Below are 24,465 nucleotides of genomic sequence, written 5' to 3'. Positions count from 1 at the left end.
TGTGCATCAATTTCACCCCGCACCAACTAATGTAAACTTTGTTTACTTCCGGTCGTGTGTCTCGTATGTAATTTATGTTAAGTCCTATTAACTGTAGTTATTCCGCCAGAGCAGACGTACTCAAGCATTCAGCGTCTCGAATAGGAATGTGTGATATGTGTTTACATTTCGGTACCTAGGAAAACTTTACAGCTCACATTACTGATGGCTTTAGCTGACATATTTACCTGTGTACGGTAAAAAAACCGGTAAAGCTGTCAAACAGCTGTCATTCTCTTCATGACAAACAACAGGTGCTCATAGTAGACGAGAGGGAACTGCAAAGATGTATCCGTCGAGAATGAACATTTTGTCATATTTAACAATATTTCTTTATTTTTTAAAATTTGTTAAAAGTGATAATTTTCCATTTAAATTCGAACATGTAAGAATTTTAGATAAAATTGCACTGGATGAATTCAGAAGCTCAGCGAACGTGCGTGCTGTTTATTACTTTAAACGAGGTGAGTTTCTTTCTTTTTTTATATAATGAGCATATGCTTTCAATATTTGTGATGTTTATTTATCATTTGCAGCTATTGAATAATCGCATGAATATGACAAATAATTTACCAAAGTAAATGTCATTGAATCCATCTCTGCTTATATATTAATTACACTGTTAATTGTGTTCTTTGCTGTATAGATATTCAGGTATAAATACATAGAGAGGCAGGGGCAAATCTTTTGTTAGAGTGGCCTCATCTGAAGCGCAGTGGTTCTTGGTTCAAATCCTCATTGATCTCAGTGGTTCACTCTTGTTTCAGTTTCTGGTTTTGTGTGCATGTGTTCCCAGTATTTTAAAGGGGGCATGCACCAGAAGCAAAGAAATTTCTAAAGTACAAGTATGACCATTTAATAAACAAGTCTTTTGACTGGACTCCTATGGACATAAATTCTATGTGTGCTTTGATACTTTTTGTCCTGATTTATTTAATCAGGAAGGTTTTTATATATTTCCGACCCCTCCATTTTAATGTACCTGGCCTCCATTCATACCAAACAATTAAACAATCAATTTGAAAAGATCTGCATTTAAGAAAAGCTATAGGTACAATGAATACATGTAACTGTGTTGAGGTAAATACTCTACCAACCAGTATTGGTCAATGAAATTTATAGATAAAAAAATGTTGTATATTTCCTGGCTCTTACATGTTTAAACTTCCTGGTGTAGACTATTGTATTTGATCTAGGTGATTCCTGTCTCAAGTTAAAGGAGATTTTATCTTACAGTAATTTTCTGGTAATAAGGCATACTTGGTCTTTTTTTAAAAAGAGTATCCATGAAAGAAATTGTGGCTGTTAGAAATTCTAACTTGATAGATCTCCCTCCTTGATGTAGGAGATTGTGACTGCTAGAAAATTTAACCTAACAGATCCCTCTCCTTGATATAGTCAGAAACGTCCTGTCCCCAGCTTTGGTTTTAGGGTTTCAATTACTTTTCCGTGAATTTAGATATTTTAAACATAGTTTTAGAATTTTTATCCTTGAAATCAAGCTTGTCAACAAAAAGGAAATACAAAGTTTGAGCCTAAAAATATATGATTGTATGGTTTATACTATAAAGTAGTTTGTAAACTGTATATAGGTATTTCATAGTCCATATTTTTGTTGTTATTTAAGGTAATCTGTGTATGGTAGAGTAGAATTAAAATGCTTGTCATACAATTTAGCCACAGGCTGCCACAAGTCTCTAATTAATTTTTTGGAGAAAATTACATGTAAATGAGATACAGTGAATGACCTTCTCAAGCAGCATGGAAAACAAACAGATAAACAGTCTTGTTTTGTTTGTATATATTATAACCTCTTTTCTTCTGTCTGAACCTCTCGCATTAAGTCTGGACTAGTGTCTATATATGATGAACAAGTGGACAAAATTTTACATGATGACAAATTCTTGTGTGATTAGAGAAAATTATATACCTGTATATATGTTCAGATTCAAGGACTTATCTATCAACAGTGCATAAAATCACCTGCAACAACACAGGTACACAATCTGCTTACTTTAGTGTAACAAAAATTTACCTGTATTTCTGGTATCAATGTTTTTATCTTTAAACACCTGTTTCCTAGCTAAACTAGAACTTGTGTACTGACTGCAATAAAAATGTATTCCTCTTAAAAAAAGATGGTATAATCTAGAGTACAAAGTTCATTCATATGAACTGATACCAGATTTCAGGTGTTTGTTAGGTAATACAGATCATTTACATGTACTATTTCACATCACTAAGAAAATAAAAAGTTTTGATTCCTGGTTATTAGAGCCCTGCATCAAGGTGCAGGTGCCCTATTGTAATCAGCTTGTCCATCCTTGTGTCTGTTTTTGTTTTCTGCACAATAACTTGTGTATTTGTCATCTGATTCTTTTTGCATTTAGTATGTAGCTTTATATTCATGAGACCTCACATTGGTTTGATAACTAATGTAATCTGTTGATATTTTCAAGAGTTATGGGACTTTGAATTATGAAACCTACTATGTTATTACTTTCCATGTGAGAGCTTGTGTATTTGTAGTTTAATGTTCTCCAGACTTGGTATGTATGGTTTCATATCAATTACAGCTCACATGACTTTGATAAGCAGTGACTTCCATCAATGTTAGCAAGAGTTATGGTACTTTGAATGCCAAAAATATTATAATACGGGAAGTATTAAAATATTTTTGGCATTCAAAGTGTTTTTGCTGTCGGATTTGCACCAACTTTGGTATGTGGGTTTACATACATGAGACTTCACATGGATTTCATAACCATTGAAATCTGTTCATATCTACAAGAGTTAAAGGACTTTGATGAAACTTGGTGATTTTATGCCATTTTTACGATTACTTTCACAGTTGAATTAAGATTTTCACTGAATTTGTGTGTTACTAGACATCTCCCTTCACATTGGTCTGGTCATTCTTGTTTGTTGTATTTTTCTCCAATGAAATTCAATGTGATTTCACATACAAGGTCCTCCTGCTGTAATTAATCAGACTTCATTTTTGGTTTAAAGTTGATATTCTTTGTCGACTTTGTGTTAAAGTTTTGCTTCATGTTAAGTCAGTTTATTTTTTTACATTAGTTGCATTTTGGATACTATGTTTTTTTTCATTTTACAATGTACATTTATATATATTATCTTATCAATATGGTAGCCATGATGGTTACAAAATGAAATAGTTAATAAATATCTGTTATGTAAAAACATAAAAACAAACAGGAATTCACAATGCAGTTGGCAAGAGAGTTAGCGCATTGGAGGTCACGAACATAGAATTCAGAGCAAGTGTTGATCGTACTGTAGTTCATCCTGCAATAATCCCAGGGGCCAGTACAATAATTAATCTGGTTCAAAGTCAGGGCTAGGTGTATAACAAAACCATGAAAGTTTGAAAGTTCCATTTTTTCTGGTTTTACTTAAATCATTAAAGGCTAGTTTTTAGGTCACCTGAGACAAAGTATTGAGTAACCTACTGTAATAGCCTTTTATATGGTATCATGCATTGTATATGTGCGTCAATAAACAGTTTACATTCTCAAATTCTTCTCAAAAATCCTTAACCTAACTTTAATGGAATTTTGCATATACCTTCCATGACCAAAGATTAACCAGTATTGTGAATGACAATAGTCTCCAATCCTCTGGGGCCCTATTGCAGTATTGAAAAAGACTCATGTTTTCTCTGAAAGTGTTATTTTCAAGGCATATATTTTTTTCTCAATTTTATGCCATTTTTGAAATTAGCAAAAAAGAAATTTAAAAAACACAACCTAACAATAATAACATTTGTTGTGATATTACTGAACAGCGAATGATAATATATAGTGGTGGGCTTATTACCAGACATAGAATTATTACTGAATAAAAAAGGCATTGAGTCACATATAATACCTTTTACAGAGGTTAATGAAGGAAAGGATAAAAATCCAGACCTTGAGTGTGTCTGTAGTTAAATACGGTAGCAGTAAAATGATAGATATGTTTTGTGACTCGACGTTATCTGATTTATGCGGCGTGGAACATAATTCTTCTCTTTACAGAGGTTGTCAATTTCAATGACATCTCAGTAGGAGAAAAAACCTTCCAGGTCGCATACAACACTATTGCCTGATATTTACTTTAAGGACATGTCCACAAGTTTTGATTGTCTGATAATGTAGCCATTTTGTGTACATGTCAGAGTTTAAAAAAAAACTACAAGAATATGTTGAAAATTAAAAAAAATAAGTTCTTTTTACAATATAAACAATATTTACATCAGTCCTGAAATGCAGTATCAAAATTTTGAATTAGAAACTGAAATAAATTCCGTTTACAAAGGTTTACAAAAGAATACACGAAATATATTTTTTGTAGTAAATGTGACCCAGAACATATGTTTGGTGTTTTTACATTTTTACTTCGAGACAGACACTCTATGATGTGTGAATTGTGGAAAATTGTCATTTAAAAGGTGATAGATGAAGATTTCAAAAACAAAAAAGAAGATAGATGGGTGGTGTATTTTCATCACTATAGAAATGCAAACAATGAATACAATTTCATATTTTTGCAGACATTAATAAGTTTTATTAATCTGAGAAAACAATAGCCTGGGGATATATGTATATCCATGGTCGTGAGGCTCCAGCGGGGGCAACTTACTCAGTCCCTGAAATACAATGTAAATTTTCAAGGTTTTATATGTGTGAAAAACAATACAAACAATAGAAATTGTTATCATAGAAATTAAAAAGCAAAAAAATAGGCTTTTATGCCTTTTCTATTTGGAGGAGAGTGTTCCTTCTCCAAAAACTATACATCCCTACACGGAATATTGTTATATCTGGGAGAAAAATACTTAATATGGTAATTAATGTGAGTTTGTTCCTTTCTGTTTAATAGACAAGGAAGCTGTTTGAGAGAAGGAAGTTACTTAGTTTGTAGTGTTGATATAGTATTACTGAGAAAATTGTCTGAGGGTTATTTTACGTAGTAAATAGAGACATGAAGTACCATACTGCGATTAAAAAGTGTTGTTACAAGGTCAGTTTACTCAGAGAGTAAACAACAAAATTTAACTTCTTTCCGTTTTTAACAATATAGGTCTCTCAGGTATCTTGAATTTGGTTTATTTAATATTTTCTTTCACATACTCCTGTTGTATATGATTGTTGGGATGGCTGTTAATACTACACTTGTTTGACTCATTCTCCTTCAATGTTTATACACTACAATGTATATCATATGTACATAATGAGATTGGAGCAGAAACAAAATCTCTATCAAATTTGTTTAATTTTTATAGAAGCCCCACCCCCTCCCATTATCCAATGCTAGTAATGAACAAAAGCCCTTAATTCCTCTAAAAGAAAAGCCCCTGAAATATTTAACCCTACCTGTGGCAGATTGTGTTTTTCAGGAAGCTGAAAAACAAACTAGTTTCATTTAAGTTATGGTTATGTTCTTGGTTGAGACAATTTAACCCAGTTGTTCTGGATGGCTTGTGATGGGTCTCCCATATGTGGATCAGTGAGGCAGCCACCAGCTACTGAAGGGAGGCCGCATCTCAGAAGGATCCTGGCGGTGGATAAACTAAACAAGCCAACAATTGAACCTAATAATTGCTGCAATACTCCTTACTTACTCTCCATAATACATCTGGGTGGTTGGGTAGTGGTAACACACTCGCCTTTTAACTAGCCTCCCGGGGTTCGAATCCTGCAATGGACATGAAATGGTAAGGGGTCACCTGCACAACCATGTGGGTTTTCCCAGGCTGCTCTGGTTTCCTCTCACAGTAAGACCCCTGGTTTGTTTAAATGTGGGCCAACAATAGTGATTAGTATAAGTTGAGATAACTTGTTTTGCAATTGTTTTAAATAAATAAAGTTTATATATAATACAACTACAAAGTTAACATAAGAAATTTGAAATCTACAGTATTACACATAATAAGGCCATGATTACATAGAAAATAGCAAAATTATTTGAATTTCGTTTTGTCTAATACATGTATAATTATATTCTTTTGCAGACATGGCACGACTTCGAACCTTCATGAAAGAATATGACAAATCAGCTGAATTTCTAGAAGTCTATGGTGTCAAATTTGGTGTGGTAAGATTCTGCATGTTGTGGAAGAGTCGCCTCCCTTCCTTTTTTCCTCACAAGGATCGGTCAACACACATACAAAATAAGGCATTAAATTTCCTCTACATTACTTATAAGTAAAGGGATATATTTTACTTGTCTTGAAATATTTAGGAGTAAATGGTTATTTAGTTTGTTTGAAATAAATGAAATTCGTTTTCTTTCAAAGACACTCTGAGATCAGACATGTGTTCAAATAACTTCTCCTTTAAAACCAAATAATCTAGAGCCATAATATTTGTATTGTAACATGCTTTTACATGTCAGTTTCTTTCAATCAATGTCAGTTTCCTTTACTAAATGTCAGTTTCTTTTACTCAATGTCAATCAAAGTCAGTTTCGTACATCAGTGCTCTATTCTCTGAGCTGCTTTTTTTTTTAAAAGTTCAATTCAAGACTTCATGTGTATCTAGACTTAAGTAAAAGTGACTCGCAATTCTTGCGAATAAGTGGTTGTACATTGGAGATAAGATGTCCGGTAAAAATAATCCTCATATTTTAGTGTAGTAATGGATACAAAAATGCATTATCATCTGTTTGAGCCATTTGTCATAGTATGATTTGCAGATGTAAAACTTAGCGATTATTCATTTGGATTTCATCAGCAGATTTTTAACTGATTTGAAGTAATATTCATAATTCAAATTTTGTGTTAATTTCACATTATTTAATCAGTGATTTTTTAAACAGATTTGAAGAAATATTCATAATGTATATAAATTTTCAAGTTCTTTGCTAATTTCATTTATTTAATCTGTGATAATTGTGTTGACTTTCAGTTTGACTGTCGGTCACAGCTTGAGGAGGAAGTATGTGGTACAGAAATGGCAGAACACAACATCTACACATACAGACAGGGAGCCACACTTCTACAGCTGGAACTTCAAACCATGTTTGATGTTAATTCAATCATGTCCAACATTTTACAGTAAATATGTTGAATTATTTCAGACATTTTGTGACCCTTCATTCTCATTTTCCTCCAGGATCATCCATTATTTCAGTAACAAAAAGTTAGAGGTCCTGATACATATAGTACTGAAACTACTTAACAAAATGTTAAATTCTTTATGATTCATTGTCAGAGATGATGAATAGCATCTCAAACTCTTTACCACTTCCCCATGACATGACAAGTTATGAGAGAGCTGCATTGGATTAACCAAATATGATTGTAATCAAGATAAATTTTTATGCAGTTCTTGAACCCGTTTGCTTCAATGAAGACCAATTGCAAGAATGAATAGAATAGAATAGAAAAAAGGAAATGTTTTGTAATGGTGAGAATTCAATATGTCAGATTCATCAAACATTTAAATGTCATTTTTGAACTTTTAAATTAGATTAGTGCTTTTGAGAGAAGTTCCAATCCTACAGAGGCGAGAAGAAAGGGAAGATTTTGAGTACAGGAGTAGAGGAGTCAGGGACATTATATTCACATTCCAGAAAGCTATAGGGACATATGGTGAGTACAATGAGGTGTACATGTTATAGTGAGTACAGAGAGCTATAGAGATGTATAGTGAGTAAAGAGAGCTATAGGGATGTATGGTGATTACAGAGAGCTATAGGAAGGTATGGTGAGTACAGAGAGCTATAGGGATGTATGGTGAGTACAGAGAGCTATAGGGATGTATAGTGAGTACAGAGAGCTATAGGGATGTATGGTGAGTACGGAGAGCTGTAGAATGTATGGTGAGTACAAAGAGCTATAGGGATGTATGGTGAGTACAGAGACCTATAGGAAGGTATGGTGAGTACAGATATAGGGATGTATGGTGAGTACAGAGAGCTGTAGGGATGTATGGTGAGTACAGAGAGCTGTAGGAAGGTATAGTGAGTACAGAGACCTATAGGAAGGTATGGTGAGTACAGATATAGGGATGTATGGTGAGTACAGAGAGCTGTAGGAAGGTATGGTGAAGACAGAGAGCTGTAGGGATGTATGGCGAGTACAGAGAGCTATAGGGATGTATAGTGAGTACAGAGAGCTATAGAGATGTATAGTGAGTACAGAGAGCTATAGGGATATATAGTGAGTACAGAAAGCTATAGGGATGTATAGTGAGTACAGAGAGCTATAGGGATGTATGGTGAGTACGGAGAGCTGTAGGAATGTATGGTGAGTACAAAGAGCTATAGGGATGTATGGTGAGTACAGAGACCTATAGGAAGGTTTTTTTAGGAATGTATAGTGAGTACAGAGAGCTATAGGAAGGTTTTTTTGCGAGTACAGAGAGCTGTAGGAATGTATGAAGAGTTCAGAGAGATATAGGAAGGCATGGTGAGTACAGAGAGCTATAGGGATGTATAGTGAGTACAGAGAGCTATAGGGATGTATGGTGATTACAGAGAGCTATAGGAAGGTATGGTGAGTACAGAGAGCTATAGGAATGTATGGTGAGTACAGAGAGCTATAGGGATGTATGGTGAGTACAAAGAGCTATAGGAAGGTATGGTGTGTACAGAGAGCTGTAGGGAGGTATGGTGAGTACAGAGAGCTATAGGAAGGTATGGTGAGTACAGAGAGCTATAGGAATGTATGTTGAGTACAGAGACCTATAGGAAGGTATTGTGAGTACAGATATAGGGATGTATGGTGAGTACAGAGACCTATAGGAAGGTATTGTGAGTACATATATAGGGATGTATGGTGAGTACAGAGAGCAGTAGGGATGTATACTGAGTACAAAGAACTATAGGGATGTAGTACAGAGAGCTATAGGAATGTATGTTGAGTACAGAGACCTATAGGAAGGTATTGTGAGTACAGATATAGGGATGTATGGTGAGTACAGAGAGGAAGGTATTGTGAGTACTATAGGAAGGTATGGTGATGGTGAGTACATACGGAGAGCTGTAGGAATGTATGGTGAGTACAGATACCTATAGGAATGTATGGTGAGTACAGAGACCTATAGGAATGTATGGTGAGTACAGAGACCTATAGGAAGGTATGGTGAGTACAGAGACCTATAGGAAGGTATGGTGAGTACAGATATAGGGATGTATGGTGAGTACAGAGAGCTATAGGAAGGCATGGTGAGTACAGAGAGCTATAGGGATGTATGGTGAGTACAGAGACCTATAGGAAGGTATGGTAATACAGAGAGCTGTAGGAAGGTATGGTGAGTACAGAAAGCTGTAGAAAGGTATGGTAAGTACAGAGAGCTATAGGAATGTATGGTGAGTACAGAGACCTATAGGAAGGTATTGTGAGTACATATTTAGGGATGTATGGTAATACAGAGAGCTGTAGGAAGGTATGGTGAATACAGAAAGCTGTAGGGATGTATGGTGAATACAGAGAGCTATAGAAAGGCATGGTGAGTACAGAGAGCTGTAGGAAGGTATGGTGAGTACAGAGAGCTATAGGAATGTATGGTGAGTACAGAGACCTATAGGAAGGTATTGTGAGTACATATTTAGGGATGTATGGTGAGTACAGAGAGCAGTAGGGATGTATACTGAGTACAGAGAACTATAGGAATGTATGGTGAGTACGGAGAGCTGTAGGAATATATGGTGAGTACAAAGAGCTGTAGGGATGTATGGTGAATACAGAGAGCTATAGAGATGTATGGTGAGTACAGAAAGCTATAGGGTGTATGGTGAGTACAGGGAGCTATAGGAAGGCATGGTGAGTACAGAGAGCTATAAGGTTGTATAGTGAGTACAGAGAGCTATAGGAATGTATGGTGAGTACAGAGAGCTATAGGAAGGCATGGTGAGTACAAAGAGCTATAGGAATGTATGGTGAGTACAGAGAGCTATAGGAAGGCATGGTGAGTACAGAGAGCTATAAGAAGTTATGGTGAGTACAGAGAGCTATAGAGATGTATGGTGAGTACAGAGAGCTATAGGAAGGCATGGTGAGTACAAAGAGCTATAGGAATGTATGGTGAGTACAGGGAGCTATAGGAAGGCATGGTGAGTACAGAGAGCTATAAGGTTGTATAGTGAGTACAGAGAGCTATAGGAATGTATGGTGAGTACAGAGAGCTATAGGAAGGCATGGTGAGTACAAAGAGCTATAGGAATGTATGGTGAGTACAGAGAGCTATAGGAAGGCATGGCGAGTTCAGAGAGCTATAAGAAGTTATGGTGAGTACAATGAGCTATAGGAAGGCATGGTGAGTACAGAGACTTATAGGGATGTATAGTGAGTACAGAGACTTATAGGGATGTATAGTGAGTACAGAGAGCTATAGGAAGGCATGGTGAGTACAAAGAGCTATAGGAATGTATGGTGAGTACAGAGAGCTATAGGAAGGCATGGTGAGTACAGAGAGCTATAAGAAGTTATGGTGAGTACAGAGAGCTATAGGAAGGCATGGTGAGTACAGAGACTTATAGGAAGGTATAGTGAGTACAGAGAGCTATAGGAAGGCATGGTGAGTACAGAGACTTATAGGGATGTATGGTGAGTACAGAGACTTATAGGAAGGTATTGTGATCACCACTTGCTATTTGGGGTGTTTGGTTAGTTACTATTGTAAGTATGGATGCCATGGTTCTTAAAATTTTCTCCAGATTATTTTTTGCTGATGAAGTTTTAACCTTATGTTTTTTATCACAATATTTTGGGTCACAAATGAATTACATTTGACTGCATTATGAGTACAAACTTGTTCTTATTTCTTCTACTGTAGAATGTCTCACTCTAAAGATCTATATTGCAGATAAACACAACAGAATTTTGATACTATTGGGGAAGACATTGTTGATGTGTGATCAAAAATCACAAAACAATGAAACATTAAAACAGTTGACTTAGGTGGTAAAGTATATATGTTTTGATTTAGATGGTAAAGTATATATGTTTTGATTTAGATGGTAAAGTATATATGTTTTGATTTAGATGGTGAAGTATATATGTTTTGATTTAGATGGTGAAGTATATATGTTTTGATTTAGATGGTGAAGTATATATGTTTTGATTTAGATGGTGAAGTATATATGTTTTGATTTAGGTGGTAAAGTATATATGTTTTGATTTAGATGGTAAAGTATATATGTTTTGATTTAGATGGTGAAGTATATATGTTTTATTGCAGAACACAGAATATTTATGGAGGTCGCCTATGCATACTCAGACAATTTCCAGTTTGCTGTGTCCACCAGTAAACAGTCTCTACAAAACTTTGAGTAAGTGTTCTCTGTAGGTTCACGTGTACTTTTGATGTGATGCAGGTTTTGAATTTAGGTGATTGTTTTACAAGTTTTAAATGGTGAACTTTGACCTTGCTTTACAGAGATTGTATTACAACTACAACACTCTTTAGTTGATAAAATGGGGCAAAGTCACAACTGGCCGGGTCGGGGGATGAGTGCAATGTTCTATGGTATTTATAAGACAGTTAAGGGTGTTTCATTTGTTGATCAAGAAAAAACTATGTGCAACCCGGCCAAAAATATTAAGAAATTAAAAGATAAATAAAAACATGATAATACGTATTACTTACAAACTCTCTTTTATTTTTTCATTGAGTTAGTTGTCAATGTAGATAATATAATGGGTAATAGTTGCCAAGTTGATATAGTCAGGAGAGTCAAAATGATTGTCCTTGGAAGCCATTTTGTGAATCATGTGACTGCTCTTTCACTTGAACATAACTTGATGCTTAAACAGTGTTTTATATGATTTTCATTTGGTGATACCAAACAAAATTTATAAAATTATCTCGTAAGCATTTCTAAAGTACGCATCTATGCAATTCATTCATCTTCCTTTTAAGATCAGTAATGCTGTTCTACTTTATGGCAACTCTACCTAAAGTGAAGTTTTTTTGGTTGAGCTGTCTGGCAGGGTCAGATACCTGTATTGAAAACATTTATAAACAGATAAGGTCTGTTGGATACCAGATCTAGTATTTATTTTAAACATATATAAACAGATCTGGTCTGTTGGATACCAGATCTAGTATTTATTCTAAACATTTATAAACACATCAGGTCTGTTGGATACCAGATCTAGTATTTATTTCTTTGACAGGAACTGTTTGCTCTCTGTGTTTCAGTGACATGACAACAGACGACTCTGTGATCTGGCTTCTGCAGTGTAAGGACAGTCAAAAAGTGGACCCCTGTCCCAAAATACGTTACTATGGTTACATGGATCTAGCATCACTGGCCCAGTTTGTCAGGGCACTCACATTTCCTAAACAGGTGACTTGTCATTTAGTAAATCTAGAGTTTGAGGGCGGTATCGTCCAAGAAGATTTTTTAAGGGTCATGTATAGTAGGAGGCAAAGTTTACAAGGCGAGAGTTTCAGGAGAATTTTCAGTAAAACTGTGTGATATCATTTGAAGAGGCATTTAATTGTAAATACAGATTTAAAGGCGGATATTATTAGGAGGGTTATGAAAGAGTAGAATATATATATTTTGAAGTATCTTGTTGTTGGTTATATTTTGCAATTTTCATTTAAATTGAAAGAAGTAAACTTTTCATTGGAAGGTGGGCTAGTGAAATAAGGGATGAGACAGCAATCTCCCCCTTCACCTCCTCCCCCCCAACTTCTCTCTCCCCACACCAATATAACCAGCTATGCAGTATTCTTGTGTAAATAGTGAAAATGTCTTTCTCCCTCCCAAAAATAACTAGTTATCAGTTTTCATGTACAAGTGAAAATATCAACCAGCTGTACAAAATTCATGTATGATAGTGAAAATATCATCCCTCTGAAAATAACCAGCTTTACAGTATGTATGATAATGAAACATTTACATTACCGGGTGTGAGTTTTGTAGACCAAATTGGTCATTGCTTTATGTTTGTGTTGTAGTTTGATATCCCATCGGAAGGAACCACCTCACCGTATGCCTACACGGACAACTTAAATGTTATATACATGTACTACAAAGCGGACAGTCGCAAAACTGTGATGGAATTCGCTGAGAAACTGGTCATGAAATATAGGGGTGTATACGGAATAGTAACCATTGACATGTAAGTCACTCACACTTCTGTTTCCATGAGTTAGTGGACAAGGGATTAGATGTTAATCGTGGTTGAGGTCAGAGGACTTTACATTCCTTTATTTGTATCATTGATTTGGGTATAGATCTTGATTAACAATATCTGAAATTCTTTCTCCAACCCCCCAACTCCCACCCCATCTCCCTCTCCATCCCCCTCCCCAACCCCCTCCCCAACCCCCATCCCATCCCCCACCCCATCCCCCACCCCATCCCCCACCCCATCCCCCACCCCAACCCTACACATGGCTCCCTCATCCTCCCAGACATTCTAGTTCAGGGTTGACAAGTAATGATAGATAAACATATTCAGATTTTGTCAGTCGCATTTATATGACAGAGCAATTTGAAATAATTGCAATATAAAAAAAAAAAAATCATTTACTTTGCACCTTCTGTAGTGAGAATGCTGAACCCCCATACCCTTTTAATGGAGAGACACCTGCTGTGGGAATTCTTATTGAAGGGGAGGTAAGTTGTTTTATCTTTGTTCTCTTTATCTATACTGAAGACAAGGGGCCATGATAAGAATGGCTTTTAATATGAAAGTCCCTTTTACTATGTAAATGTACAGAAGCTGTTCAAATGTAAGAAAAATGTCCTGCACATACTTAGTCCACTGTAGCCAAATTTTGTATTGGTCTAGCTTCTTTCACTCTCCTATACAGAGTTATAGCCCTTTTATTACTTTGTCCATGTTAAGCACATCTCATATGGAGTTTGGACATTTTGTCCAATTTGATACCAGACAGGAGGAATATTTTCTGATGGAGAAGAATATGCCTGGCTTACAAAGATTTGGATTTTTCTTCTTTCAATAATATCTAAATATTCTTTGGATGTAAGAATTAATTAAAGAAAAATACATCTGTTTCATATTTATATTTTCAGGCATCAGCTATTTTCCTAGAAGGGGAGGTGACGGAAGCTAATATATTTCAATTTATATCAAAAACAGCTGAGGAATTCAATAGTGTTATGGTTTCAGACGATATTGGGGATCCTTCTGGTTCAGCAGATGGACAAGATGGACAATCTGTGGCAGGGGGAGAACCGAGTCCATTTGATGAGTCTGAAATTCTAGCAGGTAAAAAAAATACAGATATTACAGTCTATAATTCTAACAAATATTTAAAAGTTTTTCTGCTGTAAAGAGCTTCAGTAAATGATGGTTTACCAGGTATTTTCTAAACTGTATTCTGGTATCACGTGTATCAAGGTTTTCACTGAAATGTTATAGGTCAAGGTAAAAGGTTGAAAGGTCAAAGATTTTTTGTTGGAACTAAGTCTTTGTTAGTAACACTACACAGAGCCTCTGTCATCTTAGTTAGAAAAATGAGAGGTCTCAACTGTGGATGTGCCTGCCTCACAAAGTGACTTCAGCAGTTGTAAGGATAGGAATACTTCAACAAGTAATATTTGAATGAAATCAATGAACAATACTTTTTACGGTCAGTTGAGACACAGGATGACCAGGTGGCAGAAGCTGTGTTTAGAGCAAGAAGAACAGAGATGGACCTGACCCTGGTGCCAAAGCTGACAGATAAAACTTTTTCCAACACTGTCCAGCATAAAGATCTACTATTTATTCTGTTCTACCTTCCATGTAAGTTTTCTGGATCTGTTGATGGCGTTGTCAACTTTCCAATTACATATCGTCAAATTCAACAGGTATATAACATGATCACCAATAGGATATCAAATTTTCTTCTTCATAAAGTTATAATGATTATTGCTGTCATAATTGATTTAGTATGATGAAGTTGTGAATTATATCACATATCTGATGTCCTAATACTTGCAGTTTTACATTAGATTTTGGGCATTTAGGTTCACTGACAAGTCCTAAGTGGAGAAAACATGTGTATGATGCTGTTTAATTCATTGTTTGGCTCTGCTTTATCAGGCTTTAAATCTATAAATTCTATCCACATGTGTCACTTTTGTACAAGTTTTTGATCACTTTATAAATTAATAGGACTCTGTACAACTGTATACCCAGGACTCTGTACAACTGTATACCCGGGGGCATGTTAATGTTGTGACTGTGGAAATACTATAAGTTAGAAATACTTTACAAGTTTGTGAATATATTTTGTTTTGTAGTTGATGATAAAAGCATGGCATTCCTGCGTTTGTATGGTGACGCCTCCAGACAGCTCGAGTTTGACAGAAGGAATCCACTGGCTCGTGTTGATTGTCATGATTGGACTGATGTTTGTGCTCGGGAGAATGTGACAATTTACCCAACGCTGAGGATATACAGAAACGGAGAGAAACTTCGGAACTACAAAGGGATGCTGGACACACAGAATGTTGTTAACACAGTCAAGCTGTTAGTATAGCTTGTGTTTGTAAATAGTGTCAAATGGTTCATGCTTATCAAATATTAAATATTTGTCTCCTTTTTTTCTCAACGATTTCTCATTATTCTAGTTCTTCATTCCATAATGATTTGATATAAAATCCTGAATATATTTGCCCTGTGTTTGATGTGGTCATTTCAACAATTCATGAAATTGCCATCATATATGCATTGTTTTAACCCTGTTTGCCATATTTTATGAAAAAATTTTCCTGAAAATTCACTTTCTTTGAAAATACATACTACCTCTTTCTGTCAAAAATGGAACATTTCACATCAATAATTTATACATGTTACATAAGAGATGGGAGATAACTCATGGAATTTTTAATCTCTCCAACCAATCTAGCGACACTATATGGAATGTGATTTAATTAGTCAAACCTGGTTATATAGAAGTCAGCATGACTTTGAGAAAACTTCAAGTTATCCAAGTATTCAATTTTAGTTAAAATATTTGGTGTGAGGTTAAACTGGGACAGATGAATGAATTGCTTTAAACTAAACAGGTTGTTCAGTTTAGATAAATTTGAGACAGCAAGGTTTTACACTATTTAGTAACTGTGTTAGTAATACTTTGATAGATAAATTTGAGATAACTTAACAAATTATACACTTTCATGTTTTTATGTTGAGCTAGCTGTAAATCAGTAGAAAGACACCAGTGATACATTTCCATACCCATTCTAGCTTCATCAAGTATCAACTTTGTGTTTTTTTCCAGACTGAATCATACAGACATCATTGACCTAAGCAGTGTATCTGATATACAAACATTCCTTCTGGGTAAACTCCCCAGCGGGATGGAAATTGCAAGTGACTCGATGGTGTTAGGTCTATTTGAGTCTCAACACAAAAAAGGTAGACTGTTATTCAAAATGATTTTTTCAACAAATATTGTGAGTAAAAAAAATGCGAAGTTGATTTTAGAATTTATATTCACGCTCCATTGTTTAAGATTAATCTTCCTCAAATAATGTGGATTTATTTTAATTATGACACAATTTTATGTCAAAGATGAAAATTTGATTTTACTGCAATATTCTCATTTCTAAGTTTTCTCTCCATTGTGAGTTTGATAAGCTGCTGGCCTTCCATTTAAGTAAATGTCAATATGTCAGCAGTGATACATTTTAATAACCTGTCCCATTACAAAACTCTCTCCACCTCATTACAAGGTTTTATCGTTTTGTGATCACCTAATTTCAATTGGAGTGATGAATGTTAGAACAAAGATCCTTCATTACTGAGTAATTAGATCCAAGATTTAGATTTCAAAAGTTTTGTAGGATTCCAGTACTACAGTCTTATGTGTTTATGTAGATAGTGGTTATGTAATGTGATCACCTAATTTCAATTGGAGTGATGAATGTTAGAACAATTTTACTAATTATAAGGAGTCATTGCTGATTAAAATATTTATAAAACAATATACTGTGTATTGCTTACAGAGATGGATATATTTAGGAAGGTTGGTAAAGAGATGGAGGATAGGATCATGTTCGGAGTCAATAAGGACGGAAAAGGAACATCAATGTAAGTAATATCAAAATAAAAATATCAGGAATAACACTATAAATTTGTATAAAACTACAGTACTATACATTTGTTGGAAATACTGATTCAAAAATAGGGAAATTGTATATTTAGATGATATTATTTAACAGTAGAAATTATTTATAAAGTAAAATATCTTCTGTGGTGATTATCTCAAGTTGATTTTTGTGTCGCAGAATCAGGCCCCAGTTTCATGATTCTTTCTAAAAGAATTTTCTTTAGCTTTAAATTCCACATAGAATAACATTACATAAGTTCAGGAAATTGACTTAAGTTTAAGTCTTTCTTTAACTTATGTAATGCTTTCCAATGTCAGTTAGGATTTCCGTTAATTAAGGAAGATTTGTGCAACTGAGGCCACAGAACATACCATAATTCCCAGTAATTCTTTTGACAGCATAATTTTTGACAAGTCACTTGAAGCAATCTATGACATTGACACAAAGAATATTAATGCTTTCTTTTCAGTACTTTAGATAATGTTATTGACATGTTCACTTTGCCAAATAAATATTACCCAGTAAACAATTTTGAAAATAATTGAAAAAATTATCCCAAAAGACTACACATATTATAGTGAAGAACAAGCTATTTAACATTTAACTTTTCATGATTTGGAAGACAGATCTTTGAATTTATTCGTTAGCTATTTTATTTGACAGAAGAATTAATTATGTGTATCTGCCTTTCATAGGCTCTGAGCATTATGAGAGATAACTTTGTTTTGTTCCAGAGCTAAGGAACAATTTGATACAACATTACCAGCTGTGATAGTGGTCAGACAAACAGATCATGTGACCCCACACACTGTATACACTGGGGACTTCAACTCAGCACAACTAGAGAAGTTTATCACTGAAGCACGCATCCCCAGAATGGTAGGTAGCTTGATGTACTGTGTCTAGATAGAGTCGCGGTCAAGATCAAGGTTATATAGAATGGTAGGTAGCTTGATGTATTGTGTCTAGATAGAGTCACGGTCAAGGTTATATAGAATGGTAGGTAGCTTGATGAACTGTGTCTAGATAGAGTCAAGGTCAAGGTTATATAGAATGGTAGGTAGCTTGATGAACTGTGTCTAGATAGAGTCAAGGTCAAGGTTATATAGAATGGAAGGTAGCTTGATGTACTGTGTCAAGATAGAGTCAAGGTCAAGGTTACATAGAATGGTAGGTAGCTTGATGTATTGTGTCTAGATAGAGTCACGGTCAAGGTTATATAGAATGGTAGGTAGCTTGATGTACTGTGTCTAGATAGAGTCACGGTCAAGGTTATATAGAATGGTAGGTAGCTTGATGTATTGTGTCTGGATAGAGTCAAGATCAAGATCAAGGTTATATAGAATGGTAGGTAGCTTGATGTACTATGTCTAGATAGAGTCAAGATCAAGGTTATATAGAATGGTAGGTAGCTTGATGTACTATGTCTAGATAGAGTCAAGATCAAGATCAAGGTTATATAGAATGGTAGGTAGCTTGATGTACTATGTCTAGATAGAGTCGAGGTCAAGATCAAGGTTATATAGAATGGTAGGTAGCTTGATGTATTGTGTCTAGATAGAGTCAAGGTCAAGATCAAGGTTATATAGAATGGTAGGTAGCTTGATGTATTGTGTCTAGATAGAGTCACGGTCAAGGTTATATAGAATGGTAGGTAGCTTGATGTATTGTGTCTTGATAGAGTCACGGTCAAGATCAAGGTTATATAGAATGGTAGGTAGCTTGATGTACTGTGTCTAGATAGAGTCACGGTCAAGATCAAGGTTATATAGAATGGTAGGTAGCTTGATGTACTGTGTCTAGATAGAGTCAAGATCAAGGTTATATAGAATGGTAGGTAGCTTGATGTACTGTGTCTAGATAGAGTCAAGATCAAGGTTATATAGAATGGTAGGTAGCTTAATGAACTGTGTCTAGATAGAGTCAAGATCAAGATCAAGGTTATATAGAATGGTAGGTAGCTTGATGTACTGTGTCTAGATAGAGTCAAGGTCAAGATCAAGGTTATATAGAATGGTAGGTAGTCTGATGAATAGTATATGGAAATGATAAGGTCACAAGTGTGTTACCACTACACCACCTGACCACCCAAAAGAATTAATATCTAGATAGCTTGAAGGTTAAAATTAGGAGCAGTGTTACTTGATCAGAAATGAGACCATTGCATGTTGATATATTCACAGCCAGAGCTAACAGTAAAGATGTTCCCAGACTTGTACAGACAGAAAAAACCTTTTGTTATATCCTTCCTGGATGACCAAGAGATGTCACAAAAGGTCAAGGACACCCTGTCTTCCATTGTAAAAAGTGAACAGTTCACAGAGGTCATCTTCTGTTGGATCAGGTAAATATGAGTGATTGTAGTGTTGTCAGTAACATCCAATTCTCCTTGTCCATGTGACCTCCCATCTTTTGTGTGAAAAAAATCTGTAATTTGTGGACAGATTTCATTTTTTTTTGTCCAAGACATTTCAAATTCAGAGACAGTTTTATAAGCTGTACACATACATATTTTAGCTACAATTTTGTTTTAACACTTTTTGTGCTAAAGTATGATTGCACTAATTACACATTGACATATCATTATAGTGATTATGCAAATTGATGGTTCTCTGTTTGTTTGTAATTGATTATGCACTAAAATTTGATAGCACTAAAGTAAATACATTTATAGTATGTACTATATAGTATATACAAAAGTAAATTGAACTAAAATAGAGAGATTCAAATGCATGTATTAACTAAGAGGTTTAAAAAATTACTTCTTATTCAGTAGCAGTATTTTTTAAGAGGTATTGCTGTGTTACATCTGAGATTACCTGGACTTGTACATGATATTACCTGTACTTAAAGGAAGTGTATAGATAAGCTACATGTAGTACTCTTACAGTTCTTTTTATTTTACTGGATGACGGCTAGCCTAGCTAACATGTCAACCTACGATAAAACCACGGAATCCAGATGTTGATGACGGCTAGCCTAGCTAACATGTCAACCTACGATAAAACCACGGAATCCAGATGTTGATGACGGCTAGCCTAGCTAACATGTCAATCTACGATAAAACCACGGAATCCAGATGTTGATGACGGCTAGCCTAGCTAACATGTCAATCTACGATAAAACCACGGAATCCAGATGTCGATGATGGCTAGCCTAGCTAACATGTCAACCTACGATAAAACCACGGAATCCAGATGTTGATGACGGCTAGCCTAGCTAACATGTCAACCTACGACAAAACCATGGAATCCAGATGTTGATGCTCAACCTTCTTTGTCATTTGTATTTACCTTCCTTGTTAGGGCTCCATTGAATACTGTCGGCCATCCATTTTGATTCCTGCAACACCTGATCTACGACCAAAGACAATCAGGACATTGGTTCTTTCTTACTCGGTCAGGTGGTTTATATAATTCCTTTTATTGGTTTGAATTTTTAAATTTTTTTTTTCATTTGTTGTTTTCAACTCATATTAACAATTGTTGTAGAGCAACTGCAGATGATTTTGGAACCAAAATTTTGAAGAAATATAATCCTGAAGGCAGCACACCTGCTGTGGCGTTGGTGAATCTGGTCTTGGTATGTTTGTCATGAAAAACACTTATTTCATTTATTTTATCAGTCGTATGTGGCATTTAAACTGATAAAACTCAAGTCAAAATACCTGTTTACAAATTCATAGTTATTTGTTATTTTCTCTCCGATATACATGATTAAGTTTAACTTTAAGTTGATATTTCATCATCCACATCAATCTCCTATATCAATATCAATGACAATATATACAAATTTTAGAAAGATATTTTTGTTATCAATGGTGAGAAACAAAATGGAGTTACTGTTTCCAATTTTGATATTTTTTGACCTTTGAACTTTCAGGGTGAGGTATTTAACTATGATCAGGTGACTTTTGGTAGTGAAGAACTTGTGAGCTGGATACAGGGATCATTACAGGGAAAGTCTAGTCCAAATAGTAAGTAAATTGTCCTTGTAGGAGTGTATTCCTGAAGGAAAGTTAAAACACCTTCAAAACACCAAGGGGCCAACACACTATGACTGTATAAATTTTAGGTTGACAGCTTTATCACATACAGAATCATGAAATGGAGTTTGTTTGTAATACTTCTGATCAGCAGAAAATATGGATGAGCTTGTTACGAGGCATGGAATAAATATGGTAAGTCAGTCCCTCCCTGGGGGTTGGGGATCTATTTTTAGTAGTAAGTTAGTCCCCCAAGGTGTGGGGGATCTATTTTTAGTAGTAAGTTAGTCCTTTGAGATTGGAGATCTGTCCATAGTAGTAAGTTGGTCCCCCATGGGGTGGGGGATCTATTTTTGATAAAAAGTCAGTCAATCTAAGGGGGTAAGGTTCTGTTCTTAATAGTAAGTCAATGTTATTTTAGCATGTTGACTATTCTGATTGCTCCTCTCATTCTTTGCAAAGAAGAAAAAAATAAAAAATGGGGGGAAATAAAGCCAACATGGGGTATGTGGTTGCCTTCAGAGGTGGACACTGGGTTCCTAGCCCCCTCGTCTTTGTATCTGAAGGTATGTAGGTGAGTAAAGATCTTAACAGGCAAAAAAGTCAGGGTTTCATTTCATTAGTTTGTCCACAGGTTTTGTTCTACTTCAGTCTTATTCTGAATATTCAGGATATTCTGAAGACACCTAAAGTAGGGTAAAATCAGCCGACAAACTAATAAGTTGATCAACTTGGCCTTTTTATCTCTAATGATTAATTTCAACATATAATCCATTCTAGAATGTTATTGATTTTGTTTACAGCAAAACTGCCCCAGGGCGACTGGAAGCCACTGAAGGAGGGCTACAATTTTCTCGCCATGATGGACTGGGAGATGAAAAATCAGAAAAAAGTTGGTCATTCTCGGGATGCTGCTGAGGAGTATGGTATAGGTGAGTTATCACAGCTTTGTTGTCTTGTTGAATGGTCACTTGTTCAACAAATGTTACTGGTCATCCTGTGCTGACAGAGTTACGAGAATGAAAATTTACAACAGTGATTGTTTCTCCAACCCATGTTACTGGTCATCATGTGCTGACCGAGTTACAATGTGAGAATGAAAATTTACAACAGTTTCTTGGAATTTCAGATTTTGTATGAGAAAAGTTTTATTAGAGGGACCTTTATGTTACTGTATTTTCTATTTTGTAGGATTTGATGAAGAAGGTAACGAGGTGAAGAGATCATATGAGATTAAAGATGACATGTCACCAACAAGGTCAAAGAGTGCATTTGAGGAGGATCAGGTATGTCCTACATCTTGTTTATCACAAAAGACTTTGGTTTTACTGCCAAACTTCAAATAATGAGTGGAGTATACCATGGATACAATTTCTAACCATCTTACCTTTGTAAAACCCATTTCTTAAACCAAAACTGAATATTGCTGAAACAGCAACATAAACTCAAATTGTATGTTTAAATCACTCTATATGTATTATTTTATAAAAATAATGTTATTTTGTAATTTAGAATTACATGCCTGTATCACTTAAGCTGTATTCAAGTAACCCAGTTGAAACTGTTCAGGTGGTCTGAAACAGTTCTGGTGGTCTGAAACAGTTCAGGTGGTCTGAAATAGTTCAGGTGGTCTGAAACTATACATGAAGGCACTTGTACCGGAAGTTGTACCTGATATATGTTAAGCTCAAAATGAACAGTTTCAGAATTTCCTGTCGAGCATAAATCAATTAACTTAAATTAAGATACCATCCATTTCACTCATACTTAATAGCACAATGCTCAAAGAAATATGTGAGTGCATCGACCATACTTTTTATGCTGAAATTTTTATATCTTATGATATTCAGCAAGTTAGTTTTTGACAGGTACGCCTGGACGTGAAAGTGCCCTTACTATGCAGAGTTGTAATGGAATAACTTTTGTGTACCCTTTATATTGTAATTAAGAAATAACATGTATCACAAATCAGTATTACAATATTAAAGTAGATGTTTTCTCTACTGCACAATACTGTTAAGTAGAATCAATTTTTTGCTCATTATAAATGCATTATTCATCATCTTTCTTTTTTATCAAAATATTAGGTTCGTCATGAGTTGCTGGCTTTAAAAAAATCTAGACTTTATCATCACTCTGGAGGGAGGAAGAAAAACCATGAGGAAGAAGGATCAGATTCATCTAGAGTTGATGAGGTCAAGGTCACTGAAGATCAAGTCAAGGTCACAGGTCAAGATATACCATCACATGGACAGGAAAGGCACGAAGAATTATGATCTTGTTATAGTTATAATTGCTATTATTTTTATTTTGTTTTCCACGTTTTGTTTAACATTCTACCTAAACTAGCAAACATTCCAAAATCTTATCTTCTATTATTTCATTTTGTATTTTTGTGATCACTATTGTTTAGAGCTTTATACAGTTTTGTTTTTCAGTTAATTCAGATATAATATAAATCATTTATAAATAAGTGCAATACATTTGTATATGCAAATGGCTGTCCCATGACAAACCCTATTTAACTTTACCTGGAAGTAAAGGTAAAGTACAGTGATTATGGAGGTAAACCTAGCTTCTTGTAAACATCATATCATATACTTGCTTGGACAAGAGCTATGTTTTTATTGGCCAATTTTTTAAGGCATTTAAATTATCTCTTGAGCTTTGTGTAGGGGCTGTGTTATCTCAGTGGGTAGAGCTTAGTGTAGGGGCTGTGTTATCTCAGTGGGTAGAGCTTTGTGTAGGGGCTGTGTTATCTCAGTGGGTAGAGCTTTGTGTATCCTTCAGTAAGGGCTGTGTTATCTCAGTGGGTAGAGCTTTGTGTATCCTTCAGTAGGGGCTATGATATCTCAGTAGGTAGAGCTTTGTGTAGGGGCTGTGTTATCCTTAGAGCTTTGTGTAGGGGCTGTGTTAGTCTCAGTGGGGTAGAGCTTTGTGTATCCTTCAGTAGGGGTAGTGTTACCTCCGTGTGAAGTGCTTTGTGTATCGTTCAGTAGGGGCTGTGATATCTCAGTGGGTAGAGCTTTGTGTATCCTTCAGTAGGGGCTGTGTTATCTCCGTGGGTAGAGCTTTGTGTATCCTTCAGTAGGAGCTGTGATATCTCAGTGGGTAGAGCTTTGTGTATCCTTCAGTAGGGGCTGTGATATCTCAGTGGGTAGAGCTTTGTGTATCCTTCAGTAGGGGCTGTGTTATCTCCGTGGGTAGAGCTTTGTGTATCCTTCAGTAGGGGTTGTGTTATCTCCGTGAGAAGAGCTTTGTGTATCCTTCAGTAGGGGCTGTGATATCTCAGTGGGTAGAGCTTTGTGTATCCTTCAGTAGGGGCTGTGATATCTCAGTGGGTAGAGCTTTGTGTATCCTTCAGTAGGGGCTGTGATATCTCAGTGGGTAGAGCTTTGTGTATCCTT

At 35.4% G+C, this 24,465-nt stretch overlaps 1 protein-coding gene across 1 annotated transcript; it reads left to right on the top strand.

Annotated features, from left to right (window-relative positions):
• The first annotated feature begins 325 nt into the window (after window positions 1-325).
• On the top strand, window positions 326-23,465 carry LOC132543564 (thioredoxin domain-containing protein 16-like). Its single transcript, XM_060207079.1, has 20 exons — window positions 326-503; window positions 6,056-6,138; window positions 6,951-7,099; window positions 7,515-7,636; window positions 11,229-11,319; window positions 12,192-12,339; window positions 12,960-13,123; window positions 13,554-13,630; window positions 14,051-14,239; window positions 14,609-14,758; window positions 15,259-15,487; window positions 16,242-16,378; window positions 16,969-17,053; window positions 17,808-17,952; window positions 19,257-19,417; window positions 20,565-20,655; window positions 20,956-21,049; window positions 21,862-21,990; window positions 22,250-22,344; window positions 23,146-23,465. Exons 1-20 carry the CDS (start codon window positions 326-328, stop codon window positions 23,332-23,334), a joined length of 2,706 nt encoding a protein of 901 aa, XP_060063062.1. The 3' UTR covers window positions 23,335-23,465.
• The last annotated feature ends 1,000 nt before the right edge of the window (window positions 23,466-24,465 follow it).

The sequence above is a fragment of the Ylistrum balloti genome, unplaced genomic scaffold (genome assembly GCF_031769215.1).
Source record: "Ylistrum balloti isolate Yb309-2 unplaced genomic scaffold, AGI_CSIRO_Ybal_v1 Utg369758, whole genome shotgun sequence".
Lineage (NCBI taxonomy): Eukaryota > Metazoa > Mollusca > Bivalvia > Pectinida > Pectinidae > Ylistrum > Ylistrum balloti.
This window is presented reverse-complemented; position numbering and strand designations above follow the sequence as displayed.

What these genes read in the sequence shown, in the direction of transcription:
- LOC132543564 (XM_060207079.1), top strand. Translation starts at nt 326, where the DNA reads ATGTATCCGTCGAGAATGAACATTTTGTCATATTTAACAATATTTCTT. An exon ending in ATGGTGTCAAATTTGGTGTG is followed by an intron (nt 6,139 to 6,950) that starts GTAAGATTCTGC and finishes GTTGACTTTCAG; the next exon opens with TTTGACTGTCGGTCACAGCT. An exon ending in CAGTCTCTACAAAACTTTGA is followed by an intron (nt 11,320 to 12,191) that starts GTAAGTGTTCTC and finishes TCTGTGTTTCAG; the next exon opens with TGACATGACAACAGACGACT.